At 31.0% G+C, this 23,971-nt stretch overlaps 2 protein-coding genes across 3 annotated transcripts in view; one reads left to right on the top strand and one right to left on the bottom strand.

Annotated features, from left to right (window-relative positions):
- LOC111626894 (histone deacetylase 8-like) overlaps positions 1-11,185 on the bottom strand; it is a 74,583-nt gene extending 63,398 nt beyond the window's left edge. The window contains exons 1-5 of one of the 2 annotated variants that reach the window (XM_023370414.1): positions 10,956-11,185; positions 4,919-5,114; positions 4,680-4,821; positions 4,485-4,597; positions 4,341-4,418 (exon numbers count right to left, since the gene is read on the bottom strand). In XM_023370414.1, the coding sequence (XP_023226182.1) occupies positions 4,341-4,418; positions 4,485-4,597; positions 4,680-4,821; positions 4,919-5,114; positions 10,956-11,039 (613 nt within the window). In that variant the 5' untranslated portion in view covers positions 11,040-11,185. Of the gene's footprint in view, positions 1-4,340; positions 4,419-4,484; positions 4,598-4,679; positions 4,822-4,918; positions 5,115-10,918 lie in introns of both variants that reach the window. The other variant, XM_023370416.1, reaches the window with a different exon arrangement.
- A 30-nt stretch (positions 11,186-11,215) lies between these two features.
- Positions 11,216-17,134, top strand: LOC111626895 (probable 28S ribosomal protein S25, mitochondrial). The gene is made up of 4 exons (XM_023370417.1): positions 11,216-11,388; positions 12,710-12,816; positions 16,646-16,733; positions 16,796-17,134. Exons 1-4 carry the CDS (start codon positions 11,252-11,254, stop codon positions 16,965-16,967), a joined length of 504 nt encoding a protein of 167 aa, XP_023226185.1. The 5' UTR covers positions 11,216-11,251; the 3' UTR covers positions 16,968-17,134.
- Positions 17,135-23,971: the final 6,837 nt, after the last annotated feature.

The following is a 23,971-nucleotide window of genomic DNA, read 5'->3' as shown; positions in this document are numbered from 1 at the left end:
CCCCCTATAACACTGTTGATTATTCCGTTTTATATGAATTCCATGTTGTATGAGTCACTTAGATTTTACAAATGCGTGTGCCGGGCTGTGAACGGCTCACCTATTTGTAAAATCTAAGTGACTTTAAACACAATAAAAACAGCACTATGTAGTTGGATACGACAGACATTACATTTTCTAATTGCATAGCTTTTGCACATAGATTTTCTTGATGGATGATGCGATGAGATATAAATAATTTAGAAAAATTCTGTTCTCCCATTTTTTGTTTGAATAAGGAAATGACTCCCTTATTTTTTCTTGTCATTGGTCCACAACACTTCAGAAAATAATATTCAATTTAAACTAGATGAATTACATCGAAAAATATTTATTTATAGTTTCTTCTAAACATCTCGCGGGCCAGATAGAAACTTTTTGTGGGCCGGGGGTTGCCCACCGTTGCTTTAGAAGATTAAATTTAAAATTCCTTTCATGAAACGTTAAATTAAAGAGAAAATTGGAGAATGTATGGTGTAGACCTACTACTGGAAACTATTACATGACATGCAAAGAAAGGCAAAAAAAAAAACCAGCTAAAATTAGAAAATTGTTATGAATAAATTAATGTAGGAATAGTGATTGAAATAGAAAACTAGAAATGACAATAATCTTCCAGCATTTGTAACCATCTTGGTAGAATGATAACGTTCTCACCTTTGTAATGTTTTTTTTGTCCTTTCTTACTTTAGCGCCATCACCAACTGTCGTCTCCCTCACTTCTCCCCTTACTTGTCCCTCTCTCTCTCTCATCCTCTGCAATCCCTCATAAATTTATTGTCTTAACGGTTTAGAAATGTTACTTGTCTAAACCCTACATTCAGCCATCCTGACAGCAGACAGACATCGTCCGCAATGTCCCCTTCTGACCAGTCGAATACTTCATTAATTGAACAAACCCATGGTTTCATGTTGTCGGCTTGCAGTTTTTTTAATTAATTTAATGTTCTCTTTTGTAGTTGCTCTAATTTCTGGAGATCTTCTAGACTGTCTTCAATATTTTGAATCACATGATCAAGTATGATTTTCAAGGCATCTTTGATCAGGACTTCTTGATCTAGATCTATATTTATATATTACTTTCATTTTTTCTCTTTTTCTATAATATCCTCTTCTATTATAATAACATCTATCTCTACTTCTATGTTTTCTACTTCTTGAGCATCTACTTCGTCTCATGTCACATTTTCAATCATCCAATCTACTATGATAATTTTGTCTGTGTTTCTCTTCTTCCTGTTACTTTCATTCTCTCTTTCTCTCTTATGAACAATTTCTCCGCCTGATGATTTTAATCTTGCATAACCAACATGCTGTTTTTCCATTGAATGATCATCAACACGTTGCTGTGTATCACCAACTATCAAAAAGGCACCACAAACTTCCATCTGTTTCTCCTGAGAAAATGCAATTTCTGCTGTTTGCTTAATGTTTGATGCATGATGTTGCTGTAACAATGATTAGGTTCTGAAGATTTATGTAAAGCTTCTCTTTCTGCTTTTAACTGGTCACAAAGTTTTGTTATTCCTTGTGCTGCTTCTACTTTTCCTCCATCGTCTGTGAGTTGTTCAGATATTTCATGTAAGCATTCTTCCATCTCTTTATTAACTTCAGCCTTCTCACTAGCAGATAGCCATAGACATTCACAAACTGAAACATCATTTTTTAAGATAATGTTCATTTTGATCACTGTTTCTTGTTCTCTGGCTGCTTTGTAGTTTTTTATTAGATCTAGAAGTTCTCCTCTATATTTTGCATTATTGATATGGCTCAAGCTAACACCAGTATTTATCTACACAGGCAAGATCAATATTGTATATGTCTGAAATGTTTACTTCTGAATTTTTTGCTTTGATAATCTTCTCAACACAACCTTCTTTTAAACTGATATGAACTTTTTTCAGAAATTCTGCTCCCAACAATAACTGATAAGCAAGGAATGAACTAGGAACCACATGTATGAGAATTGAAAATTGGTCTCCGTCAACACTTATTACAGTCAAAAACTTCCCAGTGTAGAACTCTTATGCTCACTAACTCCATCAAATTCTAATGAATTTCCAGTTAATTTTGGTGTGCCCATCTTTACGTAATCATCAGCTCTCATCAAATTTATATCACTTCCTGAATCTAAGTGCTATAAAGCTCACTTCCCTTATTTTGACTTCTTTTACAGGCTTTGACTTAAATTCTTTTCCCTTTACTTCACAACTTCTTTTCTCAACATTTTGAGGACATTTAGATGAAATGTGACCAAAATTATTACACCAAAACATTTCATTCCTTTGTCTTTCTCCGGACAACTTTTACTCACATGGTTTTTCCTGCCACAGTTATCGCAACGTTTTTCATCTCCATAAGAATTATTAGGCTTAATCTCATACTCTAGCTTCTTACCCATCATCATTTTAGCATTTAACTTACGAGTTGATTTCATGTTTTCATAAATTCACATCTTTTGCTGAAATTCTTTGAGAGTAGTAGCACCATAAAGAACTGTTTTACTTACTTGCTCATCCTGAATTTCATCGATGATGTATTGTATCACTGATTCTTCCTCAATCGTAATTTGTGACGAAATTTCAATCATCCGATACATATATTCCTGATAAGTTTCATTTTGATGCTTCACTTCCATCGAAAGTTGCTTCCTGCTGTTCAGCTTTGGAGAAAATTCGGCACAAAGGGCTTCTTTTGATGCTCTCCATGATTTAGTACATTGTTCATAGTTTACATACATTCTTGCTGAACCTCTGAGTAGTCATTTTGTGTAAATTATCTTCTGCATGCCATTCCAGTTACACATTTATGCCATGTCTTCAAAATTAGAGATCCACTTAATGACATTCTTTCCATCATCACCACTGAACGTTTAAAGGGATTCATCAACATCTCTAAAGGTAAACATTGGCTTAGAGTATTCACTTCTATGTTGCCTAATATCACTATCTTTGTCCTCACTTTTGTCAGCATTGTTGTCGCTTTGCACGTCATTGTCTCTGGCATTCTCAATCAAAAGTGCCACCTCCAATCTTTGCATCAACTCTCTCTTGCTACCCGTGGTTTTCAATTTTCATCATCCTAGTTCACTTTTCAGATCAGCACACTTAAGATATTTCACATCCGTCATTGTATTGTCCTTAGTTACAACAGTCAGTCATAGTTCTTTGTCATTCATTGCAGTGTCACTAACTCCATCATCTTGTCGATTCCATTGCCCTTCTAAAAGTTCTCATATGAATTTCTCTCAATATCCCGGATGAGCTCACAAAATTAATTTGAAATAGAGAACTAGAAATGACAATAATCTTCTCATCTTCGTAACGTCTTTTTTGTCCTTTCTTACTTTAGCACCATCACCAACTGTCATCTCCCTCACTTCTCCCCTTACTCATCCCTCTCTCTTGTTCTCCTCGTCTTCCCCGCAACCCATCATAAATTTATTGTCTTAACGGTTTAGGAATGTTACTCATCTAAACCCCACATTAATACATACAAATATTAAAAAGTAAAATATAAATTTTTGTCTATAATTTCATATCTTCTATTATCAGGACTTATTATACTGGCTTTACAGATAATGTTACAAAGTTTTACAGAAAAACATTNCTGGACAGTGAGTCTATTCCCGGACTATCCGGGTAAAAACCGGACAGGTGATAACACTAGATTTGTGAAAAAGTGGGAATAAATATTATAGTCAAATGGACTGTGTATGAAATAATACATATAAGATTATCTGAATGAGAAATGAGACTAATAACCCAGATTGTTTTGCATGAGTGATGCAAAATCCCACTTCTGTTAGTGTCTAAGCTGCATGTCAGTAAATGGGGTAGGAAAATTTACTATTTATCTAACTTGAAAATAAGTGTTGACTAGAAAGTAGTATATTCTCAAGAATACTCTGTACGACAATTAAAAACACCAAGTGGGATATTTGATATAAATAAAAAAAAAAGAACTCTAAAGACACTAAATATTCAAAATTACATGATATATTCATATTCACTGTTGTTTGTACATATTTAAATGAAAGAGAAATTAATTCATATACCAGATGATGTTTTATGGATTTGTCAATATGAAGACCAGCACATGAACATTAAAATAAACCACAATTTTTCCTTTACCTGAAAGTTCAACTCACAACAGGATCAACCAGCATTAGGGAAGAAGAGATTGCAACTACTTAATGCTATGCATCTTTTTTTTTTAATGCTTAAATTAAATATATTAAAATATTTTAAACATAAAATAGTTAAAATTATAGAACTTCAAAATATAAGTTAGTAACATACCAGGAAAGAAACCTTCACCATATTTATGGAAAGATACAACCATTACTTTCTTTGTAAAGGCAAATGCATCTTCTACACCTAAATAAAAGTTTTATAGGTATAAAGCACAATTAAATACATTAATAAAAATGTTAAGATACATACCATCACCATGATGCAGATCAAAATCTATATAGAGTACTTTGTCAAATTTTGAACGTAGCTCTAAAATGGCAAGTACAGGATCATTAATATAGCAAAATCCTGCAGCTTCATCCCTAAAGTAAAAATTATTTATAAAAAATTAGATTAAGTGTCATTTCTTTTTTAATACATAAACAAACACAATAAATTTATTACTTTTTAGCATGATGCCAACCACCTTCCCAATTAACACTAATGGTACAATTACTGTTCAGTAATGCACGAGCTGCAGTCAAAGTCCCACCAGCCTGCCAAGTCACCATGGTATAGTGTTTGTTTACCACAGGACAGTCATAATCTTTAAATGATGAAATTCGCATTTTAAAGTTTGTAAAATAATTAAAAATTTTCTTATCTCTATTACTTTGAATTGCTTATTTTCACTATTATTTTACCTAATCCAAATTGTTCACACATATTCAACAAGTCTTCCTTCTCTAAGTCACTAATATCTTCTATTTTCTTCAAAAATTCTACATATTCCTCTGTATGAAAGGATTTTAATTCTTCTTCTGTTGCTTGGCATGGTTTCAGAATAGTAATTGACTCCAACAGACGATAAGCTTTAATCAATTCATGCACTATGTAAGCCTGAAAATCAAAATTTATTTTTAAACTTTATTTTGTATCTAGAAAACAAAACAAGTCAAATGCAAAGGAGTTTGTACTCTATATTAAGTCACATCTTCCACAATATTTCCAGCAAAAACAATTTAATAAAACTTAAAGAAACTAATGTTTTTGACTACATTAAGTTTCATTAACTGGTTTCTGCTGGAAATAGTGTGGAAGGTATGACTTAATATTTGTAAATTTCAGCTCAGAATGTAGTGAATTGAGTTTGTACTCTTCTCTTGAAACAGTAAGTTCACCTTATGTAGGATAGATGTTACTAGAAGTTTATGATTATGATTCTGAAAAAAGTTTCAAAACATAATTTACATATCTGTTATAAGAAAAACAGAAACTGCTAAGAAAACTCAAATAATTTTCAATGTTTTAGTAGTCTATAGCATTCAAAATAGTTCATACTGGCATGCAAATGTTGTGTAAAACCTTACTGGACAGCACATACAGTATTTAAGAAAGGCTACTGAGAAGTTGTAGTGGAGTTGTTTGCAGACTGATAAATGCAACGTTCTTAACTAGATAAAATGCCTCAATAAAAGCTGCTTTCTGAAGATCTAAAAAGACAAATCTCATTGAAGTAAAAAAAAAAGTCAAAGATACATTCAAATAACCAAACAATTGAAATGCCCAAGCTTAAAGTTCAGTCAATTCTACAATACACTAAATGACATACAGGAAGGAAACATATTGTGTCGGTACATTCGTAAAAACCAGAATTTAACCTGATCTGGTAAATTGGGCTACAACAGGGCTACATGTGTCTGAGGCACAAAGATATACCAAAAGAATAGGCTATGGTTTTATCATGCTAAAGAAAAATTATTTCTTACTGCAGTAAACAAATGCTGTTACCTTATTTGGATAAAAGGTATTAGAAAGTGATTTGTGTAGTGTTGCCACATTTTCAAAATCACTGACCCGGACGGCAGGTCAGGTTTGTTTGAACAGAAGTTCCTGACAGATGTGCAATGTCATTTTGCAATGCGAAGAATAACGTGCATGCCGGTTCTAAGTTACAGTTAGGGACTAGGGAGACTTGGGTAGGAGTAACGTAAGTAACTAAATTAAGAAAGAAGACATGCAGAAGATGACTTAGCTGTATTCAATATTGGAGATGTGTACGATTTGTATAAGTAGAAGCTAAAAAGAAAAAAAAAAAAAGGGTTGACAGGTTGCGCACGAAATTCCCAGACAAAATTAGTAGTTCACCCGGACAGTGAGTCTATTCCCGGACTATCCGGGTAAAAACCGGACAGGTGATAACACTAGATTTGTGAAAAAGTGGGAATAAATATTATAGTCAAATGGACTGTGTATGAAATAATACATATAAGATTATCTGAATGAGAAATGAGACTAATAACCCAGATTGTTTTGCATGAGTGATGCAAAATCCCACTTCTGTTAGTGTCTAAGCTGCATGTCAGTAAATGGTGTAGGAAAACTATTTTTACAAAGCACTATTATAGTTGAACTGTGATGGTACTATTGTACATTGACTGTATTGGCACCCTTGAAACCTGTTTACAGCCATTTAAGTTAGCATTGTTCTCCAGAATGTCCTATACCTTCCAGAATTAATTTCGTATCCTGAGAGGTACCACTGTACAATAAAAAAAAAACAATCTTTAAAAACAATCTAAAACAAGGTGTTAAAATATATACAGGATTATGCAGATTTTGCTTGGTGATTTTAGTCAAAACCAATCAGACTGTATATAACCATTAAAATATTTTATATAGAGAAGCTGATTGAAATATTTAACACATTCTGTAAAAGAAGAATTTATCATTTGAAAATATTTAAATGTATTTTTTTCTTTAATTTCTTTCTGCATAGTGAATATGATAATTCATTAAAAACACCAATATTTTCTGTGGAAAATATATATCCATTCATCATAAATCTTGCAATCCCTGCAAGATTGTATATATATTTCTATCAGCAGTGGTCATGTAACTTTCAATCAGCAGCAGCAATGTAGAAGTTACACTGTTCAAAAATTGTGCAATTCCATATTAGAACACCAGCCTAAAGATGTCCTTTTAAAAAATGGACAAAAGAATTTTCTTTTCAAGTGAGTATTTTGCTGTTTTTTTTGTAATTGAGAAATTTTATCAAGATTTCAATAAATATTTAAGCTGTGTGCATTTTATGACATTTGTAAACACACATTTTATATCATCTTGGTGATCTGGATTATTTTAATACACAATTTTCAGAGCTAGGAAAAAAAAGTTGCATAACTTTCCCAGTCAAATGTTAAAACTGTATGTGGTGCCATCAGATGTGAAATTTTATTTTAAAACTTTTTATATTATTAACTATTATAAAATGGCAAAACACTTACATTTGAGGATAGAGATGATGTTTATAAACAACTGTAAATGGTAATGAGCAATTATTTATTCCGGGTTGCAATTTTTAATCATATTTTTAATTTATTTAATTTAAAATATATCAAATTAGTAGTGGTCATCTATCTACCACTTTTTAAGGGAAAATTTTTGAATCATATATAATTAATTGGGGCTTCCTGCCCCTAAAGTTTCCATATCTGGTTTCATCTTTCATCTATCTAACACCATTCTTCAGATTAAGGAAAGACATTGTAGATCTATAGCTTGTAGATCTACAATTTTTTCAAATTGCAGTCCAATGAATTAAGTTCTACTCACTAAGATAGTGTAAGTGATCCCCCTCCTCTATCTTCCCACCCACTGGATCTTCAACCATCAAAATTTATTAGCATCAATCCCTCTAATACACAAAACACAAACATCCCTGCAAAATTTTAAACAAAAAGGCACAGGAATTCGAAGCGGGTGAACAAAAAAAAGTGGGTACCCAATACACACAGAAAAACAAATTTTTTTTTTGGCATTTCTGAACACTTCAGGGTATAAAGTCCAAAAATGTAAATCTTGGAGGGTCATTTTTTGATTGATTATCTTGCTTTTCCTGTTATATATATATATATATATACATATATATACACACACATTAGCTAGAGAAGTAATAGTTTGATGTCTTGAATAAAAAAATATATTTATTGATATTTATACACAGATCTCAACACCTTATTTATTTGGAAATCAACATAAATCCTTGCTACTAACATCTGTAATTGACACACACTTGAAGTGCATGACCTATTGGTACTTATATTTAAAAGTGTAAAGAAAATCCTGAAGTAGCTGTTTCCCCTTGCTTAACAAGTAACAGTTCACACATCTGTTGACAACATTCAGACTATTAATTTTATTTCATATACTGTATTTTTATTACCTTTTCATTAGTTTTTGTTGTCTTCATTAATTGTTGTTCTACATTTTATTCAAATTTGAAATATGTTCCAATATATACTAAATATGTTCCAATATATGAACTACTGTATGAATCCATTCAGCATTCTATGTAGAATCTTTCACCTGAAGATAACAAATATGCTCTGTTGAAATTACTAGCATATATGTTTACAATAAATATCAAGTTTTATGCTAAAAGACAGTCACTAATTAGATCTGGTCAACATAGGACACAGCAGTGAAACTTGGAAAAATTGAAAATAAAATTAAAGCTATGAAAACATTGTGTAGTAAAATGTAAAAATAAAGATGAAATAAAAGTGCATTAAGTAGTTTTAACTTATTGTTGAAAGATGTTTTAATATTCAGTATATGTCAGGGAAAACTGTAGAAGTAATAAGAAAAATCAGGAAAAAAAATCAAGAAGTTTTAAAATCTGAATTTTATAGAAACTCTGGTAAGTTTAATTATATTTTATGGAAATTATATTAATTTTGTGTAATTAATACTTTCTATTTTCATCCAGAATTATTATGGCATGCAAAATACAGAGAAAAGTTTTTGCATTGGGCTACAATTTGAAAAAATTGTGGACCCATAAATTCCCACTGTTGTCAGTCTGTCTTTCCTTAATCTCAAGAACAGAATTAGACAGATGGAAGATGAGACCAGATATGAAAACCTTAGGGGTACTGATTAACCATATATGAAATACTGATGCAAACGGAAGTCACGCTATTTCAATTCAAAAATTTTTCCCGGCTCTATTGTTAAAGGAAAAGTATGATGTACAGGGTTAAGCAACTACTAATTTGAAGTGGAGAGCATATATTTTTAGTTAAATAAATTAAAAATTGCAGCCCAGCATTGTGATAACGTCACAATAAATAATTCCTCATTTCTAAATAAAATCACACAAACATGACTTTCTTGTATGTCTTCTTTTCATGATTAACAGTATCTCCTATGTACTGAAGGATGGGGGATTCTTAAAGCCTTTCCAAAAATGTTCCATATCACCTGCATTGCTCCTGGTTGCTATCAATTAGCTGAAAATATGAGAATTTGCTTTCCTGCAACCAATCACTAATAGCCATCGGAGTACATAGTTGGAAACTGCATTCTACTATATAAACCATATTGAAGCAATGGATAAGGTTAATGAGAGAAAATACATTTGTTAAATTAACTTTTCGTTCTGATTTTGTTTACTTCATTTTCAAGTGATTCAAATATTTGATCCTGATTAAGCTGCAGTAATTGGGATTGTAAAAGTTGCAATGTCTCGCTGCTCAGTTAAAGTGGATTTGGCATACATCCAAAGTAATTTTGGTGATTAAGATACGTGCTTCTAGTCCAGTTAAGATACATTGATTACAACTCGTTTTCTTATAACAATATGACAAGTCCTAGTTAAAAGGAAAGTCCAAGTAGACAAGTCATACTTAGTTTTGGGGATACCGTATTCCATATCATATTGCCAACCCGGCGAACAAAGGACCGCTGCTGGCGAGAGCCGTCATATCATCTATGAAATTAAGAATACTTTCTATAAAGCTCCCGGCAAAGTTACAGCAACAACTGCAGCAAAATACGAAAACAAATCCATTTTGGTTAACATTAAATAAAATTGCAAAAATTCTATCCAGAACTTGTATGTCACAGCAATATTCTCCAAGCGAAATCAGTGAATTCAAATACGCACTAATCATATCCTATCATGTAGAGAGAATTTTCTCTCTTGTTTAAAAAATATTTTAAATAATATGAAAAAATTTTTTCTTTGGTGTAATCTGTAAAAAGTGTGTATAGTTTATCACAATAACACTGTAATACAAAACTAATATTGAAGTAGGTACAATAAAATACATGCAGATTTTTTGAGTGTTTCTTGTCACTATTTTTATTATTTTTAAAATTAAGGATATTTGCGAGTTACACTCCTACACAGGTGTCGCGCGTCGCATTCCAATTGCTAGCATCCACCACGCTCCGTCGCATCACTTACGAAACTACGTAAACCAGTTTGAAAGACTGACCAAACGAAATAATTTAATTTCACACAAATCAAAGATTTAATTGCATTAATGCAGAATACAATCATCAACTTCAGACGTAAGCAAATTCCAAATATCAAAAGAATTTAATCCACTCCCCACAAAATGTCCCTCAACACAAACTCTCAAATCAAAGACTAACGTACCAGTACATATTAGTGCATAATATCAAAAAATTATTAACACACGATATAAGTAAATAAGTAAGCTGTATTCAAAATAGCCAAATTTTTATGTAATTTTTGGTAGAGTGATGCCACCTCTACATATTTATTTTGAGTGCATTTGTCGAATACTTAAGAAATATATCTTAATTCTATTATTTTAAAATAAATTGTATGCATTTAAACTAATTGGTAGCTTTTATCATTTATAAAAACCAATAGAAACAAACCTTACATAAATATGAAATTGACAAGAGAAATACGAGACTTACTCGACCTTCCACTCTGGGCAATCTGTTCATTTCTCTTAAATAATCATTATCATAAATAAAACACACTTTTCTCTCGTTTTCCATTTACTTTATATTGTTCGAAACACGCTAAAAACAAATCACGAAATGATAAAACCAAACAAATATCATTTTTATAACTCGGACGGCCATTCAATTTCGAAAAATGCCGCACTGGAAGCGGGTCACGTGATTGATTGTGGGTCACGTGTCTTCCGAGCACGTTGTTCGAAGCTCGAGCTACTCGATTACCGCGGAAGCATTTAAGTAGGAAAAAAATGCCTTTCAAAATGGGACCCGCGCCGATTAGGCGCACTTTACAGTATTTGCAAAAAGGAAGATTAGTTTTTAAAGATCGAGTTAAGATATTTAGTATTAATTTCAATCGCGACGGCGATCTTCACCAAGGTGCCAGGTGAGAGAATAAGTGTGTTTTTTGTCTTTATATTAAGTCTTTTATTTCGCTAGAGTGGATCTAATTGACACATTTTCTTAACTGCATAATTCTTTTTGTTACATTCGATAAAACGTATCGCCAAATCGAAATTTCCGTTTTACTAACCGGCGCCATCTTGACACTCATTGCTTCGCTTGCTGATTTATATAATTATCATTCCTACTTTGTTTGATTTTATTTGTTATTATTATTATTTCTTCATTTATCGTCGTAATTTGTCGCGGTACGTAACTAAATTTATATAATGCTATATAAAAAAAATACATCCTGATATACGTTAGATTAAGCTTAAAGATAGTATTCGCGTTTTTCGTGAACTATAGAGGGCGCTGCATTTTTACAAAATGGCTACTTTATGTGGGTGGCTTGTCGACATAAAATTAATTGTATATTACAGTCCGATATAATGATATATGCTGCTTGTAGCTGTTTATCGAGAAATTCATGGGAACAATTATTGCTAACGGACGCGTCATTACATATGATATTATAGAAACAAATGAGCGAGATCGTTCTATATAATTGTGCTCTTTGTTTTAAAAAGCATTAGCTTTGACATTAAGGGCCGTATTTACAAGAGAGCCGTGTTACCTTTTTGCTTAGGACCTCAAAAGAAAATTGAAGTCAAATTTTCTAATAAATTTTTTTTTACAAACCAACAAAATATACTTTAAATACTAAACAAAATAAAAAGTTAATTTAATTAATATGTTTATGTTAATTCTTTTCTTTTTATGATTGACTTCTAAAAATGTGACGGGTTACCGATTCGGTAAGGAGCACGACGCGGCATTTGGCTTGGGGCCTCGAAATGCTTAAATCCGACCCTGTGTCCCACGCAAAATTACTGGCATTTTAAACGTTAAGGAAAAATCTAAAATTGACGGCATAATTTGTTCGTATAAAGCTGAACGATCGGGAAACTTTTTGCCAATTCTTAATAGTCTTTCCGTCGATTATATTTATGAGCTCGCATTCCGATTTCTGAATAATCGTCTGTTTTTCACATGGGAATAGACAAAAACTTACATTGGGCTCTCGTATGGCTCTGAAATTGCAATTTGGAATGCAACAGAAAGCTTTCTTTTTCTATTGCTATGCATCTTTACTGTTGACAATACACACGAATGATTCAAACAACCCGCATAAAATAGTTCTGTTTTAAACACCACGAGGCAAGCATCCAGTGAAAAATGCAAATAATCGAACAATGACTGTCCCTGAGACTATTTTCTTCCAGTTACTTGAAATAACATGCATTTAAATATTTCTATTATAGGGATTTTGTTTTTTGGCATTTGGCCCAACTACAGTATAAAAATCCTAGCATTCAAGTGGTGGTTCTTAACGAGATGACACCGAATCCTTTTATTAGGTGTTGGTTTGGTAAGTTTTTATTTATCTTTTCTTTAATGTGTTATAGAAATTGCGTGAATGCCATAACTTATACCCTATTTACCGAATGTCGAAGATGTTTGTTCTCGAGTAATCTTCCCGTGTCTATCCGATATCAAATTTGTTAATTTTGACTGTAACGAATTGATCGGTGGTGTGCAGTCTGTGAAAGCTGTGGAAGTGCCATTTCCCTTGTATTTTCTAACATATAAATACGTATTGTGCGATTATTTTCGTATTTTAACGTGCTTTGAATTAATTAAAATTTATATTTTATTATAACCGCATTATGTATCTTATTACAAATTTCTATATTACGTGTGAAAATGATAAGATTGCTATTGTATATTCGAATATACAATAGGATGCTGCCCAATGGAAGCGCTGTATTATCAAATATGGAACAGCTTACATGAAAAAATATTTGAATTGTGTAAAGTAGCCAGATTACATGCATTTGCACTTCCTCTTTACTGAGCATCGACCTCACGTGGTTTAGTTCGTGCATGCTATGCACAAAAATGTCGTACAGTGCTTCCAATGATTCTATCTGAGGTCAGTGTGGTTTCCCTATCATCAAATGTCACTGCATGCCACTGGAATTGAGTTGTTTCCTTCAGGCTGTAGTTTGTTCATTTATTCATTTATTTCTGCCAAATGCAAATCCGTTTGATATATTTTGGAAAAGCAAAGCTATCATAAACTGCAATATTAACTTTATTAAAAACTCAAATTATTTAAATTCAAACTGCAATTTGTTATTAGTCCTTTTAACATTCAGTTCCACTAAACTAAAATTGCTAAACAATTCCAGAACCCTTATAGAAACCTGTAAGGCTTCTTGAATTGTTTAGCATTTTTCATTTATTCAGAATACAGTGGATGATTGGTTAACAAACACCTGACAGAACAAACACAAGAAAAAGTGATACTGAGTTTAAAATTTGTAAAACTATATTTTAATGTCATCTATACATGACTTATGGAACAAAATTTTCACAGTTGTATACATAACCTTTTTTGCACATACTTTTCTGAACTTTTTATTTAAAAAACTGATAATATTATAGGGTCTAAAAGAGTGGAGTATCAAGAACTGTGTTCACTATAGAAACTAAGCAAGAGATAATAGCCAAGGTAGAGAGTGAGCAGATGTCTGATATTGTAGGCAGATGACTTCGACATGTCTACAGTAGATACAAACTTAGCTAAGAAAGATATAATCAAGAAGACTCAAGCAGATAAAGGAGTAACAAAAATCACATCTGAGAAACAAAGATGTGCCATCTACGAAAAAGTGGAGAGATTGCTTTTAGTTTGTTATTCTCTCTCTCCCTCTCTCCTCAACCAATGATTGGTGAGCAAACATGAATGTATGCAGTCTTATAGCTTCTCTCTTCACTTAGCTAGCTGTTTTATCTGTTGGTAAGGCTTTTTCTGTAATAACTTGTCGAGATATTCCACTCTGGGTCTTCCATTTCTCCTTTTGCCTCTTATCCGTCTCATTGATTGTCAGTTACAAAAATTATTATTAACAAATGTACAATAAATGAAAAAAATTGCAAAATTAAAAGAAATGTATTAAAATAGTAAGTGCTTTTTTTTGCTTGTAACACAAACTTTTTGATGGGGGATTGATGTGAGGTTTCAAAAACTTGTAGGGGGTCGACAATCAAAAACATTTGCCAATCCTTGGCTTAGAAGATTGAGATGTTTGTTTTCTTTGATGTCCACAATATCCTCAGGAGTCTTCAAAGGCATCCAGTTTCTTTTATTTGTATTTTCTGTGTGTGTAGCTTTCACATCCATGCATGACAATAGGAAGATAAATAATCTTAATGGTCACATCTTGCCCTTCATGATGGGTTGAAGGCAGCGGTGCCCACAGACTATATCAGTCTCATCAGCCTTTGTTCCTACCATGCCTCTTGTTCTGTATACAGATTATCTTTTAGCAAAACTATGATTTGTTCTGGTACTCTCATTGTTCTGTGTACCATCTAAAATGGTTGAGTTAAATGCCTTGCTACAGTCAATAAAACAGAAAAAATTTTTGAGATTCCAATATTTATGAAATTCTTCCATTATTCTTCTAATGTTAAAAATCTGGTCAAGGGTATCTCAACCAGATTTGAAGCTAGCCTGTACATCAGACATTTCAAAATTCTTGATAGGTTCCAATCTGTTTTGAATAATTTTTAATAAGATCTTTCTGGCATGAGAGACTAGGACAATGGTCATCAATTAACTAGAGGGAAAAAATTTATAATTATAGTCATACCCCAGATTACTACCATCTTGTGATAAAACAAACAAATATAGCCATCATATATTTCTACTCCTATCATGATCAGACTTAGCTATCCCCGCCAATATGACGCTTCATCCATTTCAAGTGTTGCCATGTGTCCAGGCATCTGGGCAAAGACTAAAAATGTCTGGGTTTTAATAAAATTTGGAAAATCATCAATGATAGCTGATTTTATAACCAACAAACAAACATTCTGATAATTTAATTAGTAAGTTGCTTATAACAACATTCCAGAGTAGGAGTCCAGAGACTGAGCCTTGAAGACAGCTCTTATTTAGGTAGCAAGTTTTTAACAAAGTCCAATTTAAGCTCAGCTGTTTTATCCTTTAAGAAATCTTTGAACAAGCAGAAAATATTTTGGCACTTTGATATCTATGATAAGTTTTAAAATTGAGGCCCACCACAAATTATTAATTGTGCCTTTTGATATCTAGAAATATTAACAGAGACATCATCATCATCTTTCCTTTCTGTAGAGCAGAGATCATTAAGGCTTCATATCTGGCCTGCAACCTTGATGATTTACAAAGTCATAAAGGCCTGGCCTTTATTAGAACCCTTGTTTTTAATTATGGTATGTTATGGTTTACCGAATAATATTGAATATGGCATCTGATATACATACATTTAGTTTGAGACCCCTGCTTTAGAGTATCACACAATTTAACAAAGATATTCTCTGCAGAGTGCTGGTTGTGAAACCATATCGGTCATTGCTCAAAAACATTCCACAAGGTGAAACATTCTTTAAATAAAACAAAAATGTACAGGAAATGGCAATTCATGATATTACTGCTATTTGATAGAATGCATTATGTAAAGTATATAACTTGGGATATGACTATACTTGTGTTATTGAGAAACTTTAATGTTTTTTAATGTATTAAAAAATAACAAATTTGCATCTATCATATTAAGAATATCTGTGAAAGAAATATACCATATTTACTCAAATGTAAGATTTTTAGTTTTAGTATCTCCAAAAATGGGCGAGTCTTACATTCAATATAATATGTCATAATTAATTCATAACCTCTCTTGTTTCTCTGTCACAAATTTCATTACTTCTTAATGATAGAGATAAACTTAGCTCAATCTTCTTAGTCTATCATGGTAACATTGTAAGTATTTGGATGAAAATCCCACAAAAAGTCATGCAGCACTTTCAGAAAATGTTGCATTCTGATACTTTATACAGCACCAAATATGATTGCATTTGGGAAGATGTGAATATCAGATCAGTGTTGATTAGTGTAGTTTTAGTTACTAAAACTAAAATTAAAACTACACGCATATAAGTAAAACATTAGTGTTGATTTCAGAAGACAAGGCAAATGAAAACATTTCTGATTTTGCTACCACAGAATAGTTATTCATAACTTACTTGTCAACAGATCAGTATTTATTGCATTATTTTTAATAGACAATTTGAGACAAATTAATGTATGGATGGGCATGTAGGAATTAAGGTGTCTTGATTCAAGTAAATATATCTTGTAAATTTTTCAGAGGACTCAAAAGATATTGTTATGGATATAGAAGGAAAGACAAAAGACGAAATCTTGAACCACTTAATAAGAATTTTAGGCAAATCTGAGTAAGTTTATTATTAAAAATAAAGAAAATTTGTATTTCTGGTAATTCTGATCTCTATTTCAGTGACATCCTGGCTGAAGCAGAAAAGCAGAAAGAGAAGAAAGACAATCCTGCCAACTTTGGAATAGGATGCGACAGGCACTGCATGTGTGAGATTCTGGGTCAGGTTCCTTGTCCTAGTGTTGTTGTTCTCCCAAAACACATGCGAGGAAAATTTAGAAATTTGGAAGAGTGAATGTTTTTAAATGAAATTTGTATAGTAATGCAATTTAAAAAGTGAAATAATTACATCACAAATAAATATAGTTTTTTTTAAATCCTACTACAATATTCAGAGCTGAGTCTATTGTACTTGATGGAAAAAGGAATTATTATTTAATAAAAGTTAATTAGTTACTTTTATGTTTTCTCAGAGTGATCTAATTAGATAAATTATTCAAAAAACTCAAAATTTCAAAACAGTATTTAAAAGATTTTTATTATTTTTAACAAGAAATAATTACAATCATTATACACAGTAAATTTCTGATTATTTTAAACTTTCTTACGTAGCTAATTTACTTGAAAGTTATGATCATTATTAATAAAAATCAGCCAGTTAAAAAGTTTAATCTGGGCATAATTTCTCACACAGCATAGCAGAAGTCTCAAATTTCAACAACATCAATAAAATTGTTTGTATAAATTTTGAATGAAACGATTATATTATTAAAATATGGAAAATTTATTGTAAAACAATATATTAAATCCTATTTTCAGATCCTAATCTTATAATACATTTGACAAATTGTGATTGAAAGATACTAATAGTTATATCTATAGCTTTGAGAATTCAAAGAACCCAAATTTTAATATTTTGCTACATTGAAGAAAAATGTATGTAGAAGTTTACAAAATTCTATTGTAGAAATTTGGCAAATTTTATGTCAATTGTGTTAAAACAGAAGCTATATATCTGTCAATTTAAAGTAGAAAAATTATATTTTGTAAGAGTATCTCAAAATCTTTCAGAAAAAATTATATTTTAAACAATACAATCGGAGCAATTTTGTTATGGAATAAGAAAAGAATTTGATTTATTAGAGCTTTGCACAGCACATGATCATTTATGAAGAAGCACTATCTCAACAAATCAGGATAAGAAAGATGGAACCTTAATTTAATGAAATTCTTGAATAATTACTCAAATGATTCCAAAACATTTGATTTAAACAAAAATGTAAATAACAAACTACGGGATGATTCACTCAGAAATGAATAAAAAAAAAAAAATGATGAGTATGACATACAAATGGAATGATTCTTAATTTTATGATGAAGCAGTTGACCAAGGTATGTTTTACATTACATGTGATTCAAAACATGTTCAATGCATGATTCATTGCAATCATGCATTGAACAATTCCCAAATGAATTACCCTGGAGTACAGGTTCACACTGATTTTCCAGTACCCAACTGTCCAGCAGCTCTTAATTCTGAAAAAATTTACAAAAAATGCATTCACAATTCTCATTATCACCAGACCTATTCACTGAATGACCATAGATAAGTGTCATAGGTATCAAATTTAAAGATCAGACCACGTTTAATACATGTTTAAGCTTGTAGCAGTCTCGGATAGACTGTTGAATTGTTGTAATGTGACTTTGGTCAGTCCAACAAAATGATCTGGTAGATTTTGGAACTAAGTATGCCAGAAAATCATGGTCACCCTATATAAGACCATTTTTTATAAGTTATAAATCACTTTCTCTTATTTTGTAATACTGTACTTTAACATTGTGCCATGCCATTCATTATAACTTCCATACTTAGAACCAAACTTTGTAATTTTTCTAATTTACATAATTTTTAAGTTCCTATGGAATTTCACACTTTCTTATTTTCCTACAGTTTAATTTTTTTTCCAAAATGAAAATAAATTTCTGCTAAGCTATAATAAATTAGAATAAAATATTTCCTCATTTAGAACAAAACTAATTTAACATTTTTTTAAAATTTCAAATAATCCCACTGTAGAAAGAAAATTACAATATACAGTAGACTCGCAGTAATCAGGCATCCCTTATAATCTGACATGCTAATAACAGTACATACAAAGCACATTTATTACGGCAAATCTTTGTCAATGCATGCTTAACATTTAATATATTTACAAAAATATAAACACAACTTCTTTACAAAGGTAAAACCTTGCTTTAGTCCATCTTTTTGCCATGCTTTTTTTATTATTTTTTACTTAAACATATTAATATGATAATGGCAATAACACCAGAGGATGCTCTACCTGTTTTTACATTTTTCGGCAGAGGCAGTAGCCTCAAAAAGAAGGTTGCCTCTGAAACTCTATGCGTATTGTCTCAGTTTGATTGTGAATGTGATCGTGGGCATTCATATATTGCTGTCGCATCGTACAATGCATATCTACATGTGTCATAATGGCTTTGCAAACCAAAAAGCAGAAGCACAAAACATTAACAATTAAAGAAAAAAGTGAGATTCTCAACTACCTAAATCGTAATGAATCTTTTAGTAGCTTGGCAAATGAATATGATGTAGGACGTTCCACGATTTATGATATTAAAAAGAACCACGAGAACATTCAAAAGTTTGTGTCAACCACTGACTGTGGGCCAGGCAAGAGACAGACTCATGAAAGCTGAAAATCCAGAGGCTAAAGAGGCTTTGTACATGTGGTTTCTTCAGGAAAGAAACAGGTGTACGCCTATTTCTGGGTCCATATTGGCAATAAAAGCAAAGTTTTTTTACATGGAGATAACAAAAAAAGATGACTTTGTAGATAGCAAGGGATGGTTAGAATGCTTGAAAAGTCGTCATGGAATACGTTTTGATGACTAACAGGAGAAAAACTCTCTAATGATGCATCCTGCTATACAGCCATTTAAATTGAGATTTTTACAAAAAGTGAGATTTAGATCTTTGCCCTTCACAGGTATACAATGCAGATGAGTCAGGGCTTTTTTGGCATGTAATACCAAGCAAAACACTTGTTTCACATAATGACAAATCTGTACCTGGACATAAGGTGAGCAAAGAATGTGTAACCATATTACCTTGTGCTAATGCTTCAGGCCCATACGGGCTAAAGATGGTGGTCATTGGAAAATCAAAGAATCCATGAGCATTCAAAAACATTGATTTACCTGTACACTATTATGGACAAAAAAGAGCGTGGATGACAAAAGACATTTTCAAAAAATGGTTTGATGAATGCTTCATGCCAGAAGTTATGAAATGGTTGAAAGATCATAATCTACCTCAAAAGGCATTACTGCTTCTTGATAATGCTTCCAGTCATCCACCTGAAGAAGAACTAACAACAGAGGATAAATGTATCACTGCGATGTTTCTTCCACCAAACTGCACTGCACTAATACAACCAATGGATCAGGATCAGCATATCATTCAGTTTGTCAAACAAGACTAGAAGAAAAAACTGTTGCTGACAGCCATATCAAGAGACCAACCTAAAGAAAAAACATTAAAGACTTTGTTTTCTTCCTTTGTCAATTTTGGAATGCATTGCCCCCATCAGTCATTACATGGTCATGGAAAAACTTATGGTCAGAAATTGTCACCACTTCCCAAATCAGTGTTACTTCGGAAGTCATAGAGCAAGTTGCTATCAAAACGCAGATTAGTTTGGAAAATTTGGAATTCTGGTATCATGGAATGGATGAAGAAGAAAGTGTGTTCCATCAAATGTCTGATGAGGACATTGTCAACCAAGTTTCTATTCCAATAATAAATCACAACGATGATGACGAAGTCATCGCAACTACTCCACAAATGTCAGCTAAAGATGTGATTAATGCATTTGAGCTCGGTATGCAATGGGCTGAACAGAATGGTGCATCTTACAATGAACTTTTACTTCTGTAGAGACTGAGAGACAAGGCCTTACTCTTGCGTTTATCCAATGTAAAACAAAAGAAAATTGATGAATATTTGCATGCACCATAAATTTATTTGTTTATCCATTTTCAAATTAAGATCATACATAGTATGTATATGGGAAATACATATGTTGTATGTAATTGATTGACATCAATATGTTTAGTTATTATTTTTTGCAAGTGCTATAGCATTAATGATGCTAATTTTATAATAAACCCTATGCTATCTATTGTGTTGTTTAATTCACTAAGTCCCATATCGTATATTTGCAGTACATATAGATTTGATCTTACCATTTTTATAAGTATGTAATTTGTCAGATTACAAGGTACTCCTTTTCAAAAACGTTCCAGACTACAAGGGATTGGCGGCAATACTCTATAGTCTGACAAATTCGATCATCTGACATCGCCTTGCAAAACGTTTGTCGGATTACTGCGGGTCTACTGTATTTTAATATCTATTTCAATAAAAAAAAATTCATATCTATGAAATCATATTACAAAACTATAAATAATTTTTTAACTTAATTTGTTATTTTTTTGTTACAATATATACAAAACTTAAATGTTACAACAACAATAATCTCTTACAATTTCTTCTGGAAGTTTTTAAAATCAATAACAACATAGACAGACCCCAACTTTCAGACAATGCATTCCTAAAACTACAAAAACCAAATAATAGAGCTGGGTGGTGTTATAAAAGAAAACCAAAAAGAACAATTGTAAAATATTACAGGAGAAAGTTTTAGTTTTTTATAATAAATATCTTACAATGCATAAGATGTTATTTAAAAGGTTAATTAAAGTCATAACTTAAATAGAAAAAAGACAAGAGAAAATACTTTTCACAAGTGATTCTGCTGTTACAAAGACCAAAATTATCAAAGCACCACCATATTTTATGTACAAAAGTCTCAGTTTGACATATAAAAAGCAACTTAACAATATAAAAATATTATGTATGAAAGTGCAAGTTGCTGAAAATCAAGGACTGCCTATAACATGTTCCAGAAAAAGCACATTTATGCTCTTACTTCTAATCATTCAACATATTTCTCTAAATACTGGTTAAGATATTAATTAAGATCAAATTATAAGGCAATTGAGCCAATTGAAAATTCTATCACAAACCATTAAAACTATATTATAATTTTTCAGAGTGCATATTTTATTTTAATCAAATATTTATGAAAATCAAAGAAATTGGTGTTACAAAAATTAATAATATTTTTTATTTGAAAAATAGCATAAGTGTTTTTGTCACTGAAAATGTATTTTCCAGTTTAAATCAAATGACAGGCTGGTCGTGCCTTTGATGGTAACTAATAATAGAGATATGTACTGTACATTTTAAATGTTAATATTAAATTGAATGTACTTTTGGGATTAATAAACCATGTTTCTCTGTCTTTTCCAACACTCGCTTAATCTGAAAACATCGACTCAAAAGTTTTTATACAAGATGCATCATTCTTGCCACAGAAATGTCTGTAAGGTTCACTATGTTCAATTGTCAACAGAGACATATTTTTGTTGTGAATATGTAGGAGTTGAAAAGAGCAAGATTCTTTGTAGAAAAAGCTTAATTGTATAAATACAATTACAGTAAGCATGTTTCTTTGATAGAAGGAAAAAAAGTTCTTTTGAAGAAAATTAATTAAATGAAATAAATATATTTAACTTCAAAAACAACAGATATATTTTGATTTTGTATCTTAAAAATATATCATAAATATGTACCTACAGTATATATCATAAAATATATAAATGCTCTTGGAAATTAAGTTCAGGTTATCTTTTATATATCATATATCGTATATATTTTGTATACATTATAATACCATAATATATGTAAAATTCTAGGATATTTTCAATAATATTCTTTCTTATAGATTCATTATTATATTTTAATAAATACATTTAAAGAATATCAAATTGATTTAGTAGAGAAATTATTTTACAAAAATATGTTACAAAATTCATATATTATTTAATTTTTATCTAAGTAGATTTGTATAATAATAATTTTAATACTTAAAATTTAATTTTCAGTGTTGAATCCAGGTATTGTCAACTGGGAGATACTGAAATCAAGATATATTTTTTAAAATAAGTATTAGCATAAAATTTCAATCTCATTCTGTTGTTAATCAGATATGTAAGTTTTGTATGATAAAGAATTTCAAATCTCAATATAATAATCACAATCTCAATTACAATAATTTAGATATATATTGATATTATATAAGATATATATATTGTATTCTGCCCAAATGATTATTATTACTTCAATTAAATGCAGACACTTGTGTGACTATGGCTCATTGACATCTGATAAATATCATGTTCTAAAGATACAAATATAGGTAAACCTTGAATAACTTGATAATTATACAATGCAATTCACAAATTGTAGCAATCCTTGTATAATGCAGCACTTATAAACTGCAATTTAGATAAGAGTTTGTATGAAATCATCTGTTTATCTTATTCTAGTAAATGTTCTTTCAGTTATTATAATATACTTTGCCAATGTAGATTGTGCAATTTTCCCCTATACAGAGAGAGCTTTTCTCTGTAATTATGAAAGCTTTTCATTTTCATGACAATCTTGTTAAAAAAATGTAAAATACTATTCTGTGCTAATAAAAAATTTTATAGGCCAGAAATTTCCTTTGACATTTTGTGTAAGCTGCATGCTGCTTATAATTTTCTTTTTATTTTTCAGTTGCATTCTTGAAAATAGCATTTAATTACGTAATAAGTGTGAACAAGTTAGTTAAAGACATACAGTAAGTGAATATCAATCCTGAGTGATAAAAATCATATTTTACAAATTTAGTAAGTTTATTTTCATCTCATAATTCATGTTTTGTTAAATAAAATTTTCTGAATGAAATAAAGCTGTTTTTTTCTGAAGATATATAAAATTTGTATTTAAAAAATTGTTTAAAACATAAACCCACTTTTATATATAATGTGAATCTTGCATAACAATTTTTATAACAATATTTTTGTGAAACCTAACTATTGCATTATTTGAGGGTTACCTTACATATCTAGCAGGGTAAAGTGCCTTGACAAAACTTTGTATCAAAAAATAAACAAACATATTACTATTTGTGAAATAATATAATTTATTTAATATTGAATGATTTTATTATGTTCTGTAACTGTATAGCACAACATAAATCACATAATTTGGTAATTTGGTATATAGCTGTAAAGTATGTCAAATAATAAAAACATCAAAAATATATCATACAATCACATTCTAACATATTGTAATGTTTTAGGTGTGTGTGTGTGTGTGTG

The sequence above is a fragment of the Centruroides sculpturatus genome, unplaced genomic scaffold (assembly GCF_000671375.1).
Source record: "Centruroides sculpturatus isolate CEXI.00-Female unplaced genomic scaffold, Cexi_2.0 scaffold328, whole genome shotgun sequence".
Lineage (NCBI taxonomy): Eukaryota > Metazoa > Arthropoda > Arachnida > Scorpiones > Buthidae > Centruroides > Centruroides sculpturatus.
Note: the sequence above shows the minus strand (reverse complement) of the source record. Positions and strands in the feature narration are given on the sequence as shown.

Excerpts from the sequence above, each read along its gene's own strand:
- LOC111626895 (XM_023370417.1), top strand. The coding sequence starts at position 11,252 with ATGCCTTTCAAAATGGGACCCGCGCCGATTAGGCGCACTTTACAGTAT. Across the intron at positions 11,389-12,709 it reads GATCTTCACCAAGGTGCCAG|GGATTTTGTTTTTTGGCATT; the intron begins GTGAGAGAATAA and ends TTTCTATTATAG. Across the intron at positions 12,817-16,645 it reads TTTTATTAGGTGTTGGTTTG|AGGACTCAAAAGATATTGTT; the intron begins GTAAGTTTTTAT and ends TAAATTTTTCAG.